The sequence below is a fragment of the Liolophura sinensis genome, chromosome 9 (genome assembly GCF_032854445.1).
Source record: "Liolophura sinensis isolate JHLJ2023 chromosome 9, CUHK_Ljap_v2, whole genome shotgun sequence".
NCBI lineage: Eukaryota > Metazoa > Mollusca > Polyplacophora > Chitonida > Chitonidae > Liolophura > Liolophura sinensis.
This window is the reverse complement of record NC_088303.1, coordinates 181,745-203,804: the sequence shown is the minus strand read 5'-3', so window position 1 is coordinate 203,804 and position 22,060 is coordinate 181,745. Positions and strand designations below refer to the sequence as shown.

The window sequence follows — 22,060 nt, the reverse complement described above, 5'->3', positions numbered from 1 at the left end:
AATTCGTCATCAGAACATCGAACTACGCCTAGCAGCCTACTTAAAACCTTGAAGTTGACAACATTTTCATCGCCGGACAAATTGGCTAAGCTGGGATCGAACTCTGACATGACTGACAGGCGTCACACCACGCTCCCGGGAGACAGTTAGCGTTTAAATCCTTGTGTAATTAGGTCAAGTCTTAGAAAATTTTGCCAGCATCTCCCCTACCATCCATACTATTGTATATCTCATGTAGTCCCCAAGGCAGTCGCAATTCTCACTTCAAGTCTACATACAAATTTTCTTTATGCTTACATCTTTCATATGAGAGCATAAGTTATTGGTCGCAAATCAACACATAACTAGCTACACGGCTTTCAAAGTTTCCATGCGACCTTACACCGTTTGTCACTGAGGCAGTCGGCCGGTCATTCCCTATGCGATGCTATGCCTGGTGAAAAACGGCCATTCCTTGGTAAACTTGGCCGGCTTGACTTGGCAGCTCAAGATACATCAGAATATGTTGAGAACAATTGACATTTCAGAGCTTTTTGTGACGTCACAACCTCGACCAATGGCGAGCTTCCAGAGTTTTGACCGGAAGCGAACCATTTTTGCAAACTTTTTGTAACTCGTGACCTAATTAAAAAAACAGAACAATAACAATAGGGATCCCGTTCGGGAAGAATGAGCATATTATAATGCTAGGCCCAAGTGATATAGCCTCAGAATTGTTTTAAAGTCTGATGCGTTTGTCAAGCCATTCCAGTTAGCCTGCACTATAACTTGTACTGTGCATATATGTTTATACAAATACGTTCTCATTGGGAATGATCTGCTGTCCTACAAGAATGCGTCATTCTGAAATGACTTAATCATAATGACATCACTGTTATTACCATTATAATCATTATTAAAATAAACAATAAAGTTGTTACAGCAGTAATCTTTTATCAGAGTACATATTGAAGTATTCTGTAGCCCGCTCAGTTCCTGGAAAAAACAAAAGTCCTCCCTGGACTAGTAGTTGGTGTGCTAGCACAGCACAATGACCAAGAAGCCTCTCACCACTGCTAGCACAGCACAATGACCCAGAAGCCTCTCACCCTTGCAAGCACAGCACAATGACCCAGAAGCCTCTCACCACTGCTAGCACAGCACAATAACCCAGAAGCCTCTCACCACTGCTAGCACAGCACAATGGCCCAGAAGCCTCTCACCACTGCTAGCACAGCACAATGACCCAGAAGCCTCTCACCACTGCTAGCACAGCACAATGACCAAGAAGCCTCTCGCCACTGCTAGTACAGCACAATGACCAAGAAGCCTCTTACCACTGCAAGCACAGCACAATGACCCAGAAGCCTCTCACCACTGCAAGCACAGCACAATGACCCAGAAGCCTCTCGCCACTGCTAGCACAGCACAATGACCCAGAAGCCTCTCACCACTGCAAGCACAGCACAATGACCCAGAAGCCTCTCACCACTGCTAGCACAGCACAATGACCCAGAAGCATCTCATCACTGCAAACACAGCACAATGACCCAGAAGCCTCTCACCACTGCAAGCACAGCACAATGACCCAGAAGCCTCTTACCACTGCAAGCACAGCACAATGACCCAGAAGCCTCTTACCACTGCAAGCACAGCACAATGACCCAGAAGCCTCTTACCACTGCAAGCACAGCACAATGACCCAGAAGCCTCTGACCACTGCAAGCACAGCACAATGACCTAGAAGCCTCTTACCACTGCAAGCACAGCACAATGACCCAGAAGCCTCTTACCACTGCAAGCACAGCACAATGACCTAGAAGCCTCTCACCACTGCTAGCACAGCACAATGACCCAGAAGCCTCTCACCACTGCGATCTTGGTGAGTTCAAATGCACCTGACACTGGCTTCCTCTGTGGTCATACGTGGGAAAGCCTGCCAGCAACCTGCAGAAGGCTGTGGGCTTCAAGGTGCTCCTCCTGGTTTTCCCCCATTATAGTACTGGCCACCATGGTATGAATGGAATATTTTTGAGTACATTGCAAGTATATAGGTACATGTTTTTTTCAGACATGTATATATGTATGTGCATCAATATCTAACACATACTAATTTCAAAAGGCCTCTACATACTTGTATATGTACACATGTAAACATATGTATATGTACATGTATATGTGCAGACGCGGACATACATGCATATGTACAGACGCACACATACGTGTATGTGTACACACACAGACATACATGTACATGTACACACAGACATGCGTGCATGTGTACACATGCAGACATACATGCATATGTACACACGCAGACATACGTGTATGTGTACACATAGGCATATATGTACACGTATGTGTACACACTGGGACACGCTTGTGTACACACTGGGATATCCATGTATATGTACACACTGGGACATACATGTATATGTACTCACTGGGATATGCATGTATGTGTACACGCTGGGGCATACATGTATGTGTCCATATGCAGACATGTATGTGTACACACGCAGACATACTTGTATATATATACACACAAGGACATACATGTATGTGTACACACAGACATACATGTATGTGTACACACAGACATACATAAATATGTACACACACAGACATACATGCATATGTACACACACAGACATGTATATGTCCACACGCAGACATACATCTATATGTACATACACATAGACATACATGTATAGGTCCACATGCAGACATACATCTATTTGTACGCACACAGACATACATGTATATGTACACACACAGACATGTATATGTCCACACGCAGACATACATCTATATGTACATACACATAGACATACATGTATAGGTCCACATGCAGACATACATCTATTTGTACGCACACAGACATACATGTATATGTACACACACAGATATACATGCATGTGTACACACACAGACATACATGTATGTGTACACACGCAGACATACATGCATATGTACACACAAGGACGTACATGGAGTGTACACACTGGGAAATACATGTATGTGTACACACTGGGAAATACATGTATGTGTACACACGCAGACATACATGTATGTGCACACACGTAGACATACATGTATGAGTACACATGCAGACATACATGTATGTGTACACACACAGACATGTATACATGTTAGCCTCTTACTGGATTCACTATAAGCTTGGTTATACCTGGATCAAATGCTTTTATAACATACACGCATGGACCCACATATATTTACACACGCAGACATATATGTATACATGTTAACTTCTCGCCAGATTGGCTTAAAGCTTGGTTTATACATCGGTGAAATGCTTTCATAATATACATATACATGTAAGTGTGTGAGTAATAGCAATCAATGAGTCAGTAATTATTGACAGCAGCAGTAAAAGTACATGTGTCTTGATGATAACACATGATGGGCTGCAGTTACCAGTGGATTCTGCTATCAGTCTTTATTCAGCCCAGGGACTGCAGTGAAGGAGTCATTTATATACTTATTACCTACAGTGAAGATCATGAATTCACAGCCATACATGTAAACTGTACAGATACAATTGGCAGTCATGCATTATGGGGAAATTACAGTGGGCAAAATTAGAAACAAAAACAAGCTAATGAGATACACATGCATGTATGCTGTCTTTATTTTCTAGTGTGACCATGGAGTAAATTAAAGTCGTTCAGTTTAAAAATCCAGGATAACTGATTTATTCTGATGAACACCCATGTTAAATCACAGTGAAAGTTTAGGGTTAGAGTACATGTGTCCAGGGAAAGTCTGTCCTATCCTGAGACCATTACAGGTTGAGGAACTAGAGTACATGTGTCCAGGGAAAGTCTGTCCTATCCCTAGACCTTTAAGGGTCGAGGAATTAGGGTAAGTGTCCAAGGAAAATCTGTCCTGTCCTTACACCTTTAAGGGTCGAGAAACAGACTTTTAAGGGTCGAGAAATAGACCTTTAAGGGTCGAGGAATTAGGGTACATGTGTCCAGGGAAAATCTATTGTGTCCTTAGACCATTAAGGGTACAGGTGTCCAGGGAAAATCTGTCCTATCCTCATCCTTTAAGGGTCGAGGAATTAGAGTGCATGTGTCCCAAGGAAAATCTGTCCTGTCCTTATTCGAGAAATTAGGGTACATATGTCCAGGGAAAATCTGTCCTATCCTTAAGCCTTGAAGGATCTAGGAATAAGGGTACATGTGTCCAGGGAAAATTTGTCCTATCCTTAAACCTTTAAGGGTCCAGCAATTAGGGTACATGTTTCCAGGGAAAATCTGTCCTGTCCTTAGACCTTTGAGGGTTGAGGAATAAGGGTACATGTGTCCATGAAAAATCTGCCCTATCCTTAGACCTTTAAGGGTCGAGGAATAAGGGTACATGTGTCCAGGGAAAATTTGTCCTGTCCTTAGACCTTTAAGGGCTGAGGAGTTAGGGTACATGTGTCCAGGGAAAATCTGTCCTGTCCTTAAACCTTTAAGGGTCAAGGAATTAGGGTACATGTGTCCAGGGAAAATCTGTCCTGTCCTTAGACCTTTAAGGGTTGAGGAATTAGGGTACATGTGTCCAGGGAAAATCTGTTCTGTCCTTAGACCTTTGAGGGTTGAGGAGTTAGGGTACATGTGTCCAGGGAAAATCTGTCCTGTCCTTAGACCTTTAAGGGTTGAGGAATTAGGGTACATGTGTCCAGGGAAAATCTGTCCTATCCTTAGACCTCTAAGGGACAAGGAATTAGGGTACATGTGTCCAGGGAAAATCTGTCCTATCCTTAGACCTCTGAGAGTTGAGGAATTAGGGTACATGTGTCCAGGGAAAATCTGTCATATCCTTAGACCTTTAAGGGTTGAGGAATTAGGGTACATGTGTCCAGGGAAAATCTATTGTGTCCTTAGACCATTAAGGGTACAGGTGTCCAGGGAAAATCAGTCCTATCCTCATCCTTTAAGGGTCGAGGAATTAGAGTGCATGTGTCCCATGGAAAATCTGTCCTGTCCTTATTCGAGAAATTAGGATACATATGTCCAGGGAAAATCTGTCCTATCCCTAAGCCTTGAAGGATCTAGGAATAAGGGTACATGTGTCCAGGGAAAATTTGTCCTATCCTTAAACCTTTAAGGGTCCAGCAATTAGGGTACATGTTTCCAGGGAAAATCTGTCCTGTCCTTAGACCTTTAAGGGTTGAGGAATAAGGGTACATGTGTCCATGAAAAATCTGCCCTATCCTTAGACCTTTAAGGGTCGAGGAATAAGGGTACATGTGTCCAGGGAAAATTTGTCCTGTCCTTAGACCTTTAAGGGTCGAGGAATTAGAGAACATGTGTCCAGGGAAAATTTGTCCTATCCTTAGACCTTTGAGGGCCGAGGAATTAGGGTACATGTGTCCAGGGAAAATCTGTCCTATCCTTAGACCTCTAAGGGTCGAGGAATTAGAGAACATGTGTCCAGGGAAAATTTGTCCTATCCTTAGACCTTTGAGGGCCGAGGAATTAGGGTACATGTGTCCAGGGAAAGTCTGTCATATCCTTAGACCTTTAAGGGCCGAGGAATTAGAGAAAATGTGTCCAGGGAAAATTTGTCCTATCCTTAGACCTTTGAGGGTTGGGAAATTAGGGCACATGTGTCCAGGGAAAATCTGTCATATCCTTAGACCTTTAAGGGTCGAGGAATTAGGGTACATGTGTCCAGTGAAAATTTGTCCCGTCCTTAGACCTTTGAGGGTTGAGGAGTTAGGGTACATGTGTCCAGGGAAAATCTGTCCTATCCTTAGACCTTTAAGGGCCGAGGAATTAGGGTACATGTGTCCAGGGAAAATTTGTCCCGTCCTTAGACCTTTGAGGGTTGAGGAGTTAGGGTACATGTGTCCAGGGAAAATCTGTCCTATCCTTAGACCTTTAAGGGTGAAGGAATTAGGGTACGTGTGTCCAGGGAAAATCTGTCCTGTCCTTAGACCTCTAAGGGACAAGGAATTAGGGTACATGTGTCCAGGGAAAATCTGTCCTATCCTTAGACCTTTAAGGGTTGAGGAATTAGGGTACATGTGTCCAGGGAAAATCTGTCCTGACCTTAGACCTTTAAGGGCCGAGGAATTAGGGTACATGTGTCCAGGGAAAATTTGTCCCGTCCTTAGACCTTTGAGGGTTGAGGAATTAGGGTACATGTGTCCAGGGAAAATCTGTCCTGTCCTTAGACCTTTAAGGGTTGAGGAATTAGGGTACATGTGTCCAGGGAAAATCTGTCATATCCTTAGACCTTTGAGGGCCGAGGAATTAGGGTACATGTGTCCAGGGAAAATCTGTCATATCCTTAGACCTTTAAGGGTCGAGGAGTTAGGGTACATGTGTCCAGGGAAAATCTGTCCTGTCCTTAGACCTTTAAGGGTCGAGGAATTAGAGAACATGTGTCTAGAGAAAATCTGTCCTGTCCTTAGACCTTTAAGGGCCGAGGAATTAGGGTACATGTGTCCAGGGAAAATCTGTCCTGTCCTTAGACCTTTAAGGGTCGAGGAATTAGAGAACATGTGTCCAGGGAAAATTTGTCCTATCCTTAGACCTTTGAGGGCCGAGGAATTAGGGTACATGTGTCCAGGGAAAGTCTGTCATATCCTTAGACCTTTAAGGGTCGAGGAATTAGAGAACATGTGTCCAGGGAAAATTTGTCCTATCCTTAGACCTTTGAGGGTTGGGAAATTAGGGCACATGTGTCCAGGGAAAATCTGTCATATCCTTAGACCTTTAAGGGTCGAGGAATTAGGGTACATGTGTCCAGGGAAAATTTGTCCTGTCCTTAGACCTTTAAGTGTTGAGAAGTTAGTTTACATGTGTCCAGGGAAAATCTGTCATATCCTTAGACCTTTAAGGGTCGAGGAATTAGGGTACATGTGTCCAGGGAAAATTTGTCCCGTCCTTAGACCTTTGAGGGTTGAGGAGTTAGGGTACATGTGTCCAGGGAAAATCTGTCCTGTCCTTAGACCTTTGAGGGTTGAGGAGTTAGGGTACATGTGTCCAGGGAAAATCTGTCATATCCTTAGGCCTTTAAGGGTCGAGGAATTAGGGTACATGTGTCCAGGGAAAATTTGTCCCGTCCTTAGACCTTTGAGGGTTGAGGAGTTAGGGTACATGTGTCCAGGGAAAATCTGTCATATCCTTAGACCTTTAAGGGTCGAGGAATAAGGGTACATGTGTCCAGGGAAAATCTGTCCTATCCTTAGACCTTTGAGGGTTGAGGAATTAGGGCACATGTGTCCAGGGAAAATCTGTCCTGTCCTTAGATCTTTAAGGGTCGAGGAGTTAGGGTACATGTGTCCAGGGAAAATCTGTCATATCCTTAGGCCATAAAAACAACTTGTTGGCTTACTGTATATGAACGAGAGGATTCTTTACAGTATTCATCCCAAGAAGGCCTTTTCAATTGTCCAAAATAAGCACAGTCAAGGTGCCACTGTTTAATGGACAGTTTCAAAAAATGTACATATTGTACATATGTTGTTGATTGTTTGGAAGACTGGGTAAGAATAAAGTGTCAACATTCATTGAACTGAAAAATTCTGGATTACGGCATAAAACAACTGTCATATGAATGAGCTAATTTTGCATTTAATTTTTTGTTTTACTATGACAAGATATTCTTTTATTTTTCAGGTATAAAGTGTCCTGTCTGTTCAAAGTTTGTTCCCCCGGAGGATATTGAGTGTCATTTGGTAATATGTCTGACAAAACCACGAATCAGCTATAATGGTAAGCTCATCGGTTTGATTTTAACGACTGAATTAGTGTGGATAATCTTGTCCATGTGTACAATATCATCACTGCCTAAACTTGCATTGTCTGAGTTGTAATGGGATGAAATATGATGTGTGACACGTTTTGTGTGTAGTCAGCTCAAGCATTTCCAGAAAGAATTAGGAAGACATTCCATAACTTTAAGTGATAAAATGAGAAAAAGTTTAAGGAGCAAGTGGTAATAGTTATGGGTTTTAAGAAAGTGGTATATTGATGTGTTGTATACACTTCAAAACTGGCTGCTGAAGCTTAGCTCAGTGGCACACATGTATGTCGGAGGTATCTAGAAACTGAAAATTGAAGATTACCTGAGTAGTATACACTGACTTACATGAGAGAAATATAACTGAGTCATATGGAAAGGTTGGAGCTCGTCTGTTTGATTATACATGGATATGTGCAGTGGATAGAGATGTATATATTCATGCAAGAATGAAGGTATTCATTTCTGCCAACACTGTCATTTCTCACATGTTCAGTTCTCCTACATCCTTTGAGACTTTCAGAAATTTGCACTTTTTCGACTCTAAATCATTTCAGTTAAAGGAGAAATTTCACAAGCTACATGTAGTATTTTTGCTGAAATAAACAGGTGTACAAAGGCCTTTATTAATACACGTATATGGCTCAAAACTGTTCTTCGTTTCATTGAGTATGCATATGTGTACATGTGTGTGGTTAAAATGAATGGTTGCCTCTGTTTGTACAATGTACACGGGGGTCATCAGTTGATCGATTGAAGCATGGAGAATTTTAGTTATGAAGTATTCACCTGGTTTCTGTCATGGAACATTGACCTGTTATTAATGCACCAGGCACACATTTACTATTGTTGGACTACTGATCTGTTAACTAGTTTGCATGGTATTTTGTATATGGAACAAACAGATATGCAGTAAATGACATCAACTTTCACCCATGACTAGTCATATATACATGTAAGTTGCACATTTTGCCTGATTCTGAGAGCTCTATTCATGTTGGGTTTTCATGTTTCATTATTTTCCCCTTCTTTATTTCATTCAAACTTTCAAACAGAATAAGAAAAAAATGTGAAAGGCTCTGGGGGAGCAGAGTTTATGATGTCATGTGGTTAGAACTTATTGTCGATGATAAGGTAATGATATCATCAGTTAGTTAGTGATTGCAGCAGGCTGTGTGGAGGCAGGGGTTATAAAGCTATATGATTATCACTGGTAATGATATCATCAATGATATTGGTATTGATATCATCAATGATATGGTAATAATATCAATGAAATGGTAATGATATCATCAATGACATGGTAATGATATCATCAGTGATATGGTGATGATATCAATGAAATGGTAGTGATATCATCAATGAAATGCTAATGATATTGTATCATTGATGATATCATCAATGATTAAATGATTGCAGCAGGATTCCTGGTTTACACCTCGCTCTGTTCCTGACATGCATGTTTCTCGCACCCTGTACACCCTGTCTCAGCCTTTTGCATTAATATGCTAAGCATGTTAGGCTTATTAATAATTATGTAATTCATCAAGAATAGATTGGGGAAAATAAGGAAGATGCTATGGCCTTAGGGATTAGAAACATTGCCATAAACATTATTTGATAAGGAAGTTACCTACACACATTGTTAAGGTCTCACCTTCCATCGGTGATTGTGCGCATGTATACATGTGTACATGCTCTTTCAATGATTGCACCTGCTGGGAAATGGGCTGAATGATGTACACATAACAGCAGGCAGATTCTGCTGATGAACGGTTACATTAATACACCTTGATGTACACGTAACAGAAGGCAGATTCTGCTGATAAATGGTTACATTAATACACCTTGATGTACATGTAACAGCAGGCAGATTCTGCTGATGAACAGATACATTAATACACCTTGATGTACACGTAACAGAAGGCAGATTCTGCTGATAAACGGTTACATTAATACGCCGTGATGTACACATAACAGCAGGCAGATTCTGCTGATAAATGGTTACATTAATACACCTTGATGTACACATAACAGCAGGCAGATTCTGCTGATAAATGGTTACATTAATATGCCTTGATGTACACGTAACAGCAGGCAGATTCTGCTGATGAACGGTTACATTAATACGCCTTGATGTATGCGTAACAGAAGGCAGATTCTGCTGATAAACGGTTACATTAATATGCCTTGATGTACACGTAACAGAAGGCAGATTCTGCTGATGAACGGTTACATTAATACGCCTTGATGTACACGTAACAGCAGGCAGATTCTGCTGATAAACGGTTACATTAATACGCCTTGATGTACACGTAACAGAAGGCAGATTCTGCTGATGAACGGTTACATTAATACGCCTTGATGTACGCGTAACAGAAGGCAGATTCTGCTGATGAACGGTTACATTAATACGCCTTGATGTACACGTAACAGAAGGCAGATTCTGCTGATGAACGGTTACATTAATACGCCTTGATGTACACATAATAGCAGGCAGATTCTGCTGATGAGCGGATACATTAATACACCTTGATGTACACATAATAGCAGGCAGATTCTGCTGATGAGCGGATACATTAATACACCTTGCACTGGCTACAGACCACAGCACAGGATTTTTGTGCATAAGTTTGTCAACAGTAACAAGTGAGGATATTTATTTTCTTGTGTGTTTAAGATCACCTTGTTTTAATTACTTTATATTTATTAAACAGGCTAGTAGAATACATAATGCTGTCATGATTGGCAGTTATGGGTCTTACTTTTTCGCTGTCATGTATGTATGTATTTAAAAGCACCTGTAATGATAGCATCATGAACAGGCATGTTCACATGTTAGTTGTTAGTGATATGTACATGTACATGTAGATTGCCATATCTCAGACCATTGGAATTAACATGTACCTGAGATTCTATGTAATGTCATTTTTGTCATTGCTGTCAATGAAAAATACAAGAACATTAACATTCAAGAATGTGTTGAATGAGGTGGCGTTTTCAAAGCCAGCGCTTGCTGTCATACAAGCAGAATGTTCTGGAGCATGGTGTTACAACATGCAGTCAATCAGTAAAGTGGATGGTGGACTGTGTTGCAAAAGATTGTTGTCCACAAGGCACGTCTTTCACAGAGCACAGCAATAATTCTGTGCACGGTATTGGGGTATCAGGATCCTGCTGCAAAAGGCCCTAAGGGGGCTAGTGGTTGGTTAGTGGATTTATTTTGAGAACAGTGTAGTGTAGCCTAACTAAAAGACGCCTTAATATAACCCGCAGTTGGATATAACAAGACCAAAATCTTGTTAACCATCCTAAAGTCTCTTGTACTGTTTCTATACATACCTTTTATTGTCATTTTACAGAAGATGTGCTCACAGAGGACAAAGGAGAATGTGTGATATGTTTTGATGATCTTCAGCAAGGGGATACAATTGCCAGATTACCCTGTCTTTGTATATATCATAAGGCGTAAGTATCAGGCTAAGTGGAGGCGCGTGCACATGTGTATACATGCACTTGTATAGACATTCAGAAGAAAGAGTACTGGCACAGACCATTAGCTGGCTAAAGTTTCTCCTGTACATGTATGAGTTAAGCTGGCCTAAGTTTCTCCTGTACATGTATGAGTTAAGCTGGCTTAAGTTTCTCCTGTACATATATGATTTAAGCTGGCTTAAGTTTCTCATGTACATGTATGAGTTAAGCTGGCTTAAGTTTCTCCTGTACATATATGATTTAAGCTGGCTTAAGTTTCTCATGTACATATATGGTTTAAGCTGGCCTAAGTTTCTCCTGTACATGTATGAGTTAAGCTGGCTTAAGTTCCTCCCGTACATGTATGAGTTAAGCTGGCCTAAGTTTCTCCTGTACATGTATGATTTAAGCTGGCCTAAGTTTCTCCTGTACATGTATGAGTTAAGCTGGCTTAAGTTCCTCCTGTACATATATGATTTAAGCTGGCCTAAGTTTCTCCTGTACATGTATGAGTTAAGCTGGCCTAAGTTCCTCCTGTACATGTATGAGTTAAGCTGGCCTAAGTTTCTCCTGTACATGTATGAGTTAAGCTGGCCTAAGTTTCTCCTGTACATGTATGAGTTAAGCTGGCTTAAGTTCCTCCTGTACATGTATGATCTGTGTCCACTATTAACCACAAAGCCTTTAAAGGTCACTTTACAAATTTATAAAACATTTGTTTTACATCTATAAATTCATAATTGTTAAATATACTGGTTATCTGCAAACACATAGAGAAATAATCTTGATTCATAATATGTGAGTGCATCAAAATACATATACTTGCATCATGTGCACTCAGAGAACCATGGGAATTTTGCTTTTTTTTTTTTTACCTATTCTAGACTCCTTTGTAGCATTCTGAATGTGGGATGTTCCATAACTTAAAAGTTTACACTGGCAAGCAGGTCATGTACATGCAGTGCATAATCTGTGTGCATGTAGATCAGTGGGAGATGTTCATGTATAGAAATATTACACGGCACTTCGTGTAATCGTTGATTAGCTCCCATTCTGTTTAATGTGGCACTCAGTCCTGATGCTGAAACTTTTCCACGTTGTGTTTAGACAAGATCTCGCATCTTCATCTTCAGATAGTTGCAGGTGCTGCACCCAGTACATGTAGATCTACATGTCCATGTATGTGTCTTGTACAAGAGCCTAGGATGTGGCTGTTATGTGAAATGTGTACGTCCTGTGTTTGTCAATCCTACTTGTACATTTGGTTATTTTGGGCACTGACCCACGAATGTATATATACACACATATATATATATATATATATATATATATATATATCTACACACACATATGTATGTGTGTGCATGTGTGTATACAGTAGAAGCTAGACTTGATAGTAAGATTTGTATTTGTTTTTCACATTGGCTATACATTTAGGAGTTAGGGTTAGACGCACTTCCATGGACAAGTTTTAGTACATGTACATTTGAAGTTTTTCTGCAACATCATCATCACGTGTTTTTCAAAACCTTCAGAAAATAGAATTTATATGGATTCAGTAGTGTGCTTTATGTACCCGTACATCTAGGCTTTAGGGAGCTGGGATTTTCTGCATGTCAAGTTACAGTTCAGCGCATGCCTGAAAATGTGTATCAAACACTTAGTTGAAGTGTGGTATTTTAAATGTAAACACCTGCATGCATTCCTTAGGTAAGTGGGCCTGTGTGTTTATCAATCTGGACAAGAGATGTACACCAGATATATCCTTCCTTGCACATAACTGGAGGAACAGGGTATTCTTAGAGTTGGTTTATTGAAACTTGTTCATGGTAATCATCTTCTCAAGTGTTGCTCAATGTCTGTGTTTAAATGAGAGATTCTGTAGCCTTGTGCACTTTAGGGCACTCTTTGGCTTATTTCAGATTTAAACCCAATTGCTCAGATAAACATTAATCAAGCAAATACAATACTTTTGCTCACTAATGAATTTTTTAGGTGTCATTGTAGCTGATTGAATAATTAGTGAAGTGATTATCTGTTCATTTAATTTGTGTTTAATGTTGTGCATGTGCCTGGCTGGCAAACTGTCTAACTAAAAGCCACAGCTAATCCAGCTGGAACGGGATTTGAACCTGTGTCCTCATTGCTCTGAGGCCATTCGGCTGCAACTTGAAGAATACTTCAGCTGACTGAACCAACGAAGAATGGGAGTATATTATAAATGATCAAGCTAATATAAGCTAATAGGCTATTAGTTCAGTGTGTCATCTAATTATCTATACATCAGCTTGTATACATGCAGATGGACATATGTATGACAGGACCTGTCTTTTTGTCTTCCAGGTGTATTGACCGGTGGTTTGAGGTGAATAGGTCATGTCCAGAACATCCACAAGATTAACAGGAGGGGCACGAGGGGTGGCATCATCTGTCAACACACACGTTTGGGGATGAATGTCATCCTGGGGTTAAGAATGAAGACTACACCTGTGTGGATATGTGCTTCTCATCTGTGCCCAGGGTGATTTTAATTCTCAGAACGTGTTTAGAATTAGCCATGTGCTACACTACAGATGGTATTTAAAACTAGCCATGTGCTACACTACAGATGGTGTTTCAAATTAGCCATGTGCTACACTACAAATTGTGTTTAGAATGGAGATGACACTGTGCATGTAAAAAAAATTGTGCAACTCCTCATGAACATTTCAGATGAGTACTGGTGAAGCCCTCAGAAGATGTTGTATATATGTATATGTATGTAACCAATGACTCAGTGTGATGCATCTTGATTTTATGGTACATATAAAAGAAAAAGACTATATTTAAAACAAGCACTATAGCTTGCCTCAGCTGTCTGATAATGAGCTGAAGAGAATGCTCTGTATAAAAGAGCATTTTTGTTGTTCTGTCTTTCGGGTAGGGGGACCATATTGAATTTCTAGTTAGCCACATACACCTTCTGGTGTGAAGATGTGTGGGACAAGACAGTTTATGAATTTCTTGAGACTTGAGATCATATGATGACGCCAACCAGCCAGCCAACAGACCTGTGTCAGTGTTGACATCTCTTGGTATATACAGTGGTTTGGTGTGCACTGGAAAATGTGCTAACCTTGGACATATTTTTCTATCTGCAAATCGCCTGGTACACACAGTATATGTTGTGTTCCTTTGTGAATTCTGCTTGTTTTTTGGTGTGGCAGTGTGTCTGTGGCAGCCCTACAGGAGACTGTCACAGTGTTATGGCCACCCTCATCAGATTCCTCACCCTAACAACAGTACATGTTTAGCTTACATTATGTGTCCAGCTGTATCCCAACATGACGCTCAATGTGACAACCTACCAGTGATAAAGCTGCATTACTACAATATGGTTTAATATTTCAGGTCACAACTGCTTGAACTTAGGACATGCTCTACTCTGTACGGTCTGTTTTCATCCAAACTGCATAACTGTCTATCCTTTGGAAGTTGGTTGTATGCTGCAAGTGCATACTACACTGCATTGTGTGAATTTAGCTGATAAATACCTGATAATGTTTTAGAATGGCTATATTAAGTCCAGGTACATGAAGATGTGTTGGTATGTTGGAAGTGTTGATGCCTGTGTATGGATGCACTATGTTATGTACACGTAAGAAAGAAATTTTGATGAGCAAGAATACCTGTATGTGCAGCCACATCTCATAGGGGATAGTAGATTTGGATGCAAGTTGACAAAGGCTTTTATACCAGGTAACTAAATGTAGATCATTATCTGTACTGTTCTGGCCAGAATTTGCACTAAGAGCACTTAATAGAGCATTAATGTAGGTGGATTCTGTGGTAGTATGATGATGTTCATATTGATGAACCCAATGCTTCTTGACACACGGTATGGAATTCAGATTGTGAGGTGGATTGTATGGTGGTATGATGATGTTCATATTGATGAACCCAATGCTTCTTGACATGCGGTATGGAATTCAGATTGTGAGGTGGATTGTATGGTGGTATGATGATGTTCATATTGATGAACCCAATGCTTCTTGACACACGGTATGGTATTCACAGTGTGAGGTGGATTGTATGGTGGTATGATGATGTTCATATTGATGAACCCAATGCTTCTTGACACACGGTATGGTATTCAGATTGTGAGGTGGATTGTATGGTGGTATGATGATGTTCATATTGATGAACCCAATGCTTCTTGACACGCGGTATGGAATTCAGATTGTGAGGTGGATTGTATGGTGGTATGATGGTGTCCATATTGATGAACCCAATGCTTCTTGACACATGGTATGGTATTCACAGTGTGAGGTGGATTGTATGGTGGTATGATGGTGTCCATATTGATGAACCCAATGCGTCTTGACACACGGTATGGAATTCAGATTGTGAGGTGGATTGTATGGTGGTATGATGGTGTCCATATTGATGAACCCAATGCTTCTTGACACACGGTATGGAATTCAGATTGTGAGGTGGATTGTATGGTGGTATGATGGTGTCGATATTGATGAACCCAATGCTTCTTGACACACGGTATGGAATTCAGATTGTGAGGTGGATTGTATGGTGGTATGATGATGTTCATATTGATGAACCCAATGCTTCTTGACACACGGTATGGTATTCAGATTGTGAGGTGGATTGTATGGTGGTATGATGATGTCCATATTGATGAACCCAATGCTTCTTGACACGGTATGGAATTCAGATTGTGAGGTGGATTGTATGGTGGTATGATGATGATCATATTGATGAACCCAATGCTTCTTGACACATGGTATGGTATTCACAGTGTGAGGTGGATTGTATGGTGGTATGATGATGTCCATATTGATGAACCCAATGCTTCTTGACACACGGTATGGAATTCAGATTGTGAGGTGGATTGTATGGTGGTATGATGATGTCCATATTGATGAACCCAATGCTTCTTGACACAAGGTATTCTTCATATACATGTACATTGGTCCTGGGTCTTGCTGTATATTTGGTTCATGCTGTGTATGCTAACCCTGACAACATACATGTGTGTAGTTTTTGACTTAGTCATACTTGGGTTCATTGATGATAAAGTTGAGGCATCACAACACAAATGGGAATGGTTTCACAAACTTTAGACCCTCTCACTCTATACATTGTTATTGTCAAGTGTCATACCTTGAGTACTTGTCAAGTGTCATACCTTGAAAAACATCCTAGCAAAAGGATGAAAGCTTGTGAAACCTTCCACATTTATGTGCCGATGCCTATAATCATACATGTAGTTTGCTGAAATCAAGGGAGGGGAGGTAACTGGGTGATACATGTGGATTACACAGGTTAATTGCAAGCAGTCTGTATTAAATGAAGCTCTAGTGTACATGTACGTAAACATGACAGAGGCATTTGGACAACAATTCTAGATTGTTTGTGGACTTGTGAGCCACATCACTATGTATGGAGGGATTATAATTGTAGCTACAGTTAGTACATTATCTGTCTAAGCTTCTCCCCCACAACTTACATGTACCCACACATAGCCATGCCAGATCCATTTAAAACCCACCCTTTCACCTCGGTATTTATCTGTAGCATGCATCGTGGGAAGGTCTGCCTGCAAAATGCAGATTGTCATGGGTTTCTCTCAGGCCCTGCCTGGTGTCCTCCCACCATAATACTGGCTGGCGTCATATAAGTGAAATATTCTTGAGTACGCATAAAACACCAGTCAAATGAATAAGTTAATACATGTATACATACATGTATATGTCTCTAGTATCCAGCCACATTTACATGCATGTCTGTAGTATCCAGCGACATTTATGTCTTGCTTTGATTTAGGAGACAGGAAATGTTTTGGCACTAAGTGCTTTGATAGCGACGTGTGTGCAGGAATTTGGCAGAAATGAAGTATCAATGGGTCCATCCCACATTTTTGAAGTTCTCTAGCCCCTATAAGGCTACCATAGTACATATATGCCTTTCATTCAAATTTTTCTTTTGTTAATTAAGGAAAGATACACTTAATATGAAAATCTTGATTAATGTGTAAGCATATTATATATAATTATATAGTCCTTAACCTTGAACACTTTGCAATAGTTATCTCTGCACAGTTTGATCTGTATGAGTTTTATAGCGTGAAGTTTGTATTGTGTTTGGAGCTTGTACAGTACTTTGTATAATAGTGTCGAGGTAGGTTGTTATAAACAATGTGCAGGTAGGATTTATGATTGAAACGCATCAGGTAGATGTGCCATGCCCTGTAACAGTACAGCTGATATCTGTGATAATTTATACTCTATACATTAAAAATTGTTACTGAAAATTGAGAGATGGAAGTACAGATAGTTTGTATTAAAACACAAGATTAATATTTCCGGGTAAATAAGAGTTTTGGAGCACATAACAGGCATGTGTTTGTGTGATTTGATGTTGTGACAATGCTGCTTGTTCCAGACCACTATACACATTTATATAATGGTTAAAAATGCAGGTGACATAATTAGTCATTATCAGGGTTAGATCCAGGAATTGTGGATGTGTCCTAGCATAATCGAGGGAGTGGAGGGCTGATGTGGGAGGAGGGGTTTTAGGGAGACCATGAAACTAACCAGTAGATACAGTCTTTCATTTTTTTTATCTGATTTAAAAAAAAAAAATTGAAATTTTTGTAAAATATATTCATTTGATTTTGTACCTGTCCTTGTCACTGATTTTGTACCTGTCCTTGTCACTGATATTGCCAGGTCCTGGATCTTTCATTGATTTTGTACCTGCCTTGTCACTGATTTTGTACCTGTCCTTGTCCCTGATGTTGTCAGGTCCCAGATCTATCACTGATCTTATACCTGTTCATATCACTGATTTTGTACCTGTCCTTGTCCCTGATGTTGTCAGGTCCCAGATCTATCACTGATCTTATACCTGTTCATATCACTGATTTTGTACCTGTCCTTGTCCCTGATGTTGACAGGTCCCAGATCTATCACTGATCTTATACCTGTTCTTGCCACTGATATTGCCAGGCCCCAGATCTATCATTGATTTTGTACCTGTCCTTGTCACTGATGTTGCCAGGTCCCAGATCTATCATTGATTTTGTACCTGTCCTTGTCACTGATGTTGACAGGTCCCAGATCTATCACTGATCTTATACCTGTCCTTGTCACTGATTGTGTACCTGTCCTTGTTACTGATGTTGCCAGGTCCCAGATCTATCATTGATTTTGTACCTGTCCTTGTCATTGATTTTGTACCTGTCCTTGTCCCTGATGTTGACAGGTCCCAGATCTATCACTGATCTTATACTTGTCCTTGTCACTGATTCTGTACCTGTTTTTGTCACTGATGTTGCCAGGTCCCAGATCTGTCATTGATTTTGTACCTGTTCTTGTCCCTGATGTTGACAGGTCCCAGACCTATCACTGATCTTATACCTGTCCTTGTCACTGATTCTGTACCTGTTCTTGTCACTGATGTTGCCAGGTCCCAGATCTATCATTGATTTTGTACCTGTCCTTATCACTGATGTTGCCAGGTCCCAAATCTATCATTGATCTTGTACATGTCCTTTTCACTGATGTTGCCAGGTCCCAGATCTATCATTGATTTTGTACCTGTCCTTCTCGCTGATTTTGTACCTGTCCTTGTCACTGATGTTGACAGGTTCTAGATCTATCACTGATCTTATACCTGTCCTTGTCACTGATTTTGTACCTGCCCTTGTCACTGATTTTGTACCTGTCCTTGTCACTGATTTTGTACCTGTCCTTGTCACTGATTTTATACCTGTCCTTGTAACTTATGTTGCCAGGTCATAGATCTATCATTGATTTTGTCCCTGCCTTCTCACTGATTTTGTACCTGTCCTTGTCACTTATGTTGCCAGGTCCCAGATCTATCACTGATCATGTGCAACAATTTGGCTGCAACTTCCATGAATAGTTGATGATGTTGAACTGTAGATATCCTGTTTCACTGTTATTGTTACCTGTCAAGGCCACGTTCTGGACAAACATGTACACGCACATTGTGTGGGAGCATACTCTGGTAATACATGTACATGTACATTGTGTGGGCGCATACTCTGGTAATACATGTGCATTGTGTGACCACATACTCTGGTAATACATGTACATTGTGTGGGCGCATACTCTGGTAATACATGCACATTGTGTGGGCACATACTCTGGTAATACATGTGCATTGTGTGGGCACATACTCTGGTAATACATGTACATTGTGTGGACGCATACTCTGGTAATACATGCACACTGTATGGGCACATACTCTGGTAATACATGTGCATTGTGTGGGCACATACTCTGGTAATATATGTACATGTACATTATGTGGGCACATACTGTGGTAATACATGTACATTGTGTGGGCACATACTCTGGTAATGCATGTACATTGTGTGGGTGCATACTCTGGTAATACATGTACATTGTGTGGGCGCATACTCTGGTAATACATGTGCATTGTGTGGGCACATACTCTGGTAATACATGTACATTGTGTGGGCATATACTCTGGTAATACATGTACATTGTGTGGGCGCATACTCTGGTAATACATGTACATTGTGTGGGCACATACTCTGTTAATACATGTACATTGTGTGGGCACATACTCTGTTAATACATGTACATGCACATTGTGTGGGCACATACTCTGGTCATTCATGTACATTGTGTGGGCACATACTCTGGTAATACATGTACATTGTGTGGGCACATACTCTGTTAATACATGTACATGCACATTGTGTGGGCACATACTCTGGTAATACATGTACATGCACATTGTGTGGGCACATACTCTGGTAATACATGTACATTGTGTGGGCGCATACTCTGGTAATACATGTACATTGTGTGGGCACATACTCTGTTAATACATGTACATTATGTGGGCACATACTCTGTTAATACATGTACATGCACATTGTGTGGGCACATACTCTGGTAATACATGTACATTGTGTGGGCACATACTCTGGTAATACATGTACATTGTGTGGGCACATACTCTGGTAATACATGTACATTGTGTGGGCACATACTCTGGTAATACATGTACATGCACATTGTGTGGGTGCATACTCTGGTCATTCATGTACATTGTGTGGGCACATACTCTGGTAAAACATGTACATTGTGTGGGCACATACTCTGGTAATGCATGTACATTGTGTGGGCACGTACTCTGGTAATACATGTACATTGTGTGGGCGCATACTCTGGTAATACATGTACATTGTGTGGGCACATACTCTGGTAATACATGTACATTGTGTGGGCACATACTCTGGTAATACATGTACATTGTGTGGGCACATACTCTAGTAATACATGTATATTGTGTGGGCACATACTCTGGTAATACATGTACATGCACATTGTGTGGGTGCATACTCTGGTCATTCATGTACATTGTGTGGGCACATACTCTGGTAAAACATGTACATTGTGTGGGCACATACTCTTGTAATGCATGTACATTGTGTGGGCACATACTCTTGTAATGCATGTACATTGTGTGGGCACGTACTCTGGTAATACATGTACATTGTGTGGGCGCATACTCTGGTAATACATGTACATTGTGTGGGCACATACTCTGGTAATACATGTACATTGTGTGGGCACATACTCTAGTAATACATGTATATTGTGTGGCACACACTCTGGTAATACATGTATATTGTGTGGCACACACTCTGGTAATACATGTACATTTTGAGGGCACATACTCTGGTAATACGTGTACATTGTGAGGGCACATACTCTGGTAATATATGTATATTGTGAGGGCACACACTCTGGTAATACCTGTATCACCATAGGAATGGCTGCCACAAGAGTGTTCTGTCAGCTCAGTTCACACCCAGCAGAACCTGGTCTAGTATAGGGGAAAAACTGAAGGTCCATATCAACGGAAACAACAGCCCAGTCACTTGAAATGTAGTTTCTGATTCCAGTGACATGCACAAGGGTAATACCTGCCTTGTCTGCGTTATGTGTGTGCCGACATGGAAAATAAAAGTCTAGTTGTAAGACTGACTTGAATGGTATTTGGAGGCATGCCAGTAGAGGCCAATATGTACTGTGTATTTTTTTCAAAACATGGTGCCTAAAACTTTGAAACAGGATTGCTTTCTGACAGTAAGAGCTGGAAACCTTAACTTGCAAATACAGATCGTATTCAAACTGGTTGATGCTTGTGAAAAGAGTGGCGTACATACACTCCTCCTAGCCCGGTAGTCTACTTTGTATGAGCAGTGATGAATATTGTACATATTGTACACTGACCTTATTCCTCTGACCTGTTTGTCAACCTCTTTTCCTGGCATGGATGTGTGTTGTGATAGCTGTCACCTGTAGTTTATGCGTACCTCTCACAAATCACAGAGTATTTCAGGTCAAATATATGTCAGTCTGAAACAACTTCTGCCTGGTCAGACCTGCATGTAATATTGGATCCATTGGCCTTACTCCTAATTATCCTTCAGTGATACATGTGGGTTACTGTATACTGCTCAAACACTCATCAGCCACCCACAGATATAATATTGTTTTTATCCGGGTCAAGCTAGCTAGTGCTGAATGCAAGCTTTGTAGTGACAGTGAATGCTGTATTCACCTGGATGTTGTCTCAGTTAAGATGTCTGTACCATCAATGTTTATAGAGGTATCATTTATAGATCATCATTTAAATTAGTAATAAATAATATTTCAAGGGATCTGTTCAAGGGATCGAGCGCTGACATAAAGATGCTATGCCTTTTGGTGTTTATGAAGTATAGCACAGTTTAGTTTGCCAGTATAAAGGTTTTCTGTTATTATGGATCGGT

The 22,060-nt window shown here is 40.6% G+C and overlaps 1 protein-coding gene across 1 annotated transcript in view; it reads left to right on the top strand.

The window, feature by feature from the left end:
- LOC135474668 (E3 ubiquitin-protein ligase ZNRF2-like) overlaps positions 1 to 19,958 on the top strand; it is a 31,640-nt gene extending 11,682 nt beyond the window's left edge. Inside the window, 3 exon segments of the mRNA XM_064754205.1 lie at positions 7,623 to 7,718; positions 11,109 to 11,214; positions 13,564 to 19,958. Of these exon segments, the coding sequence (XP_064610275.1) occupies positions 7,623 to 7,718; positions 11,109 to 11,214; positions 13,564 to 13,621 (260 nt within the window). The 3' untranslated portion in view covers positions 13,622 to 19,958.
- The last annotated feature ends 2,102 nt before the right edge of the window (positions 19,959 to 22,060 follow it).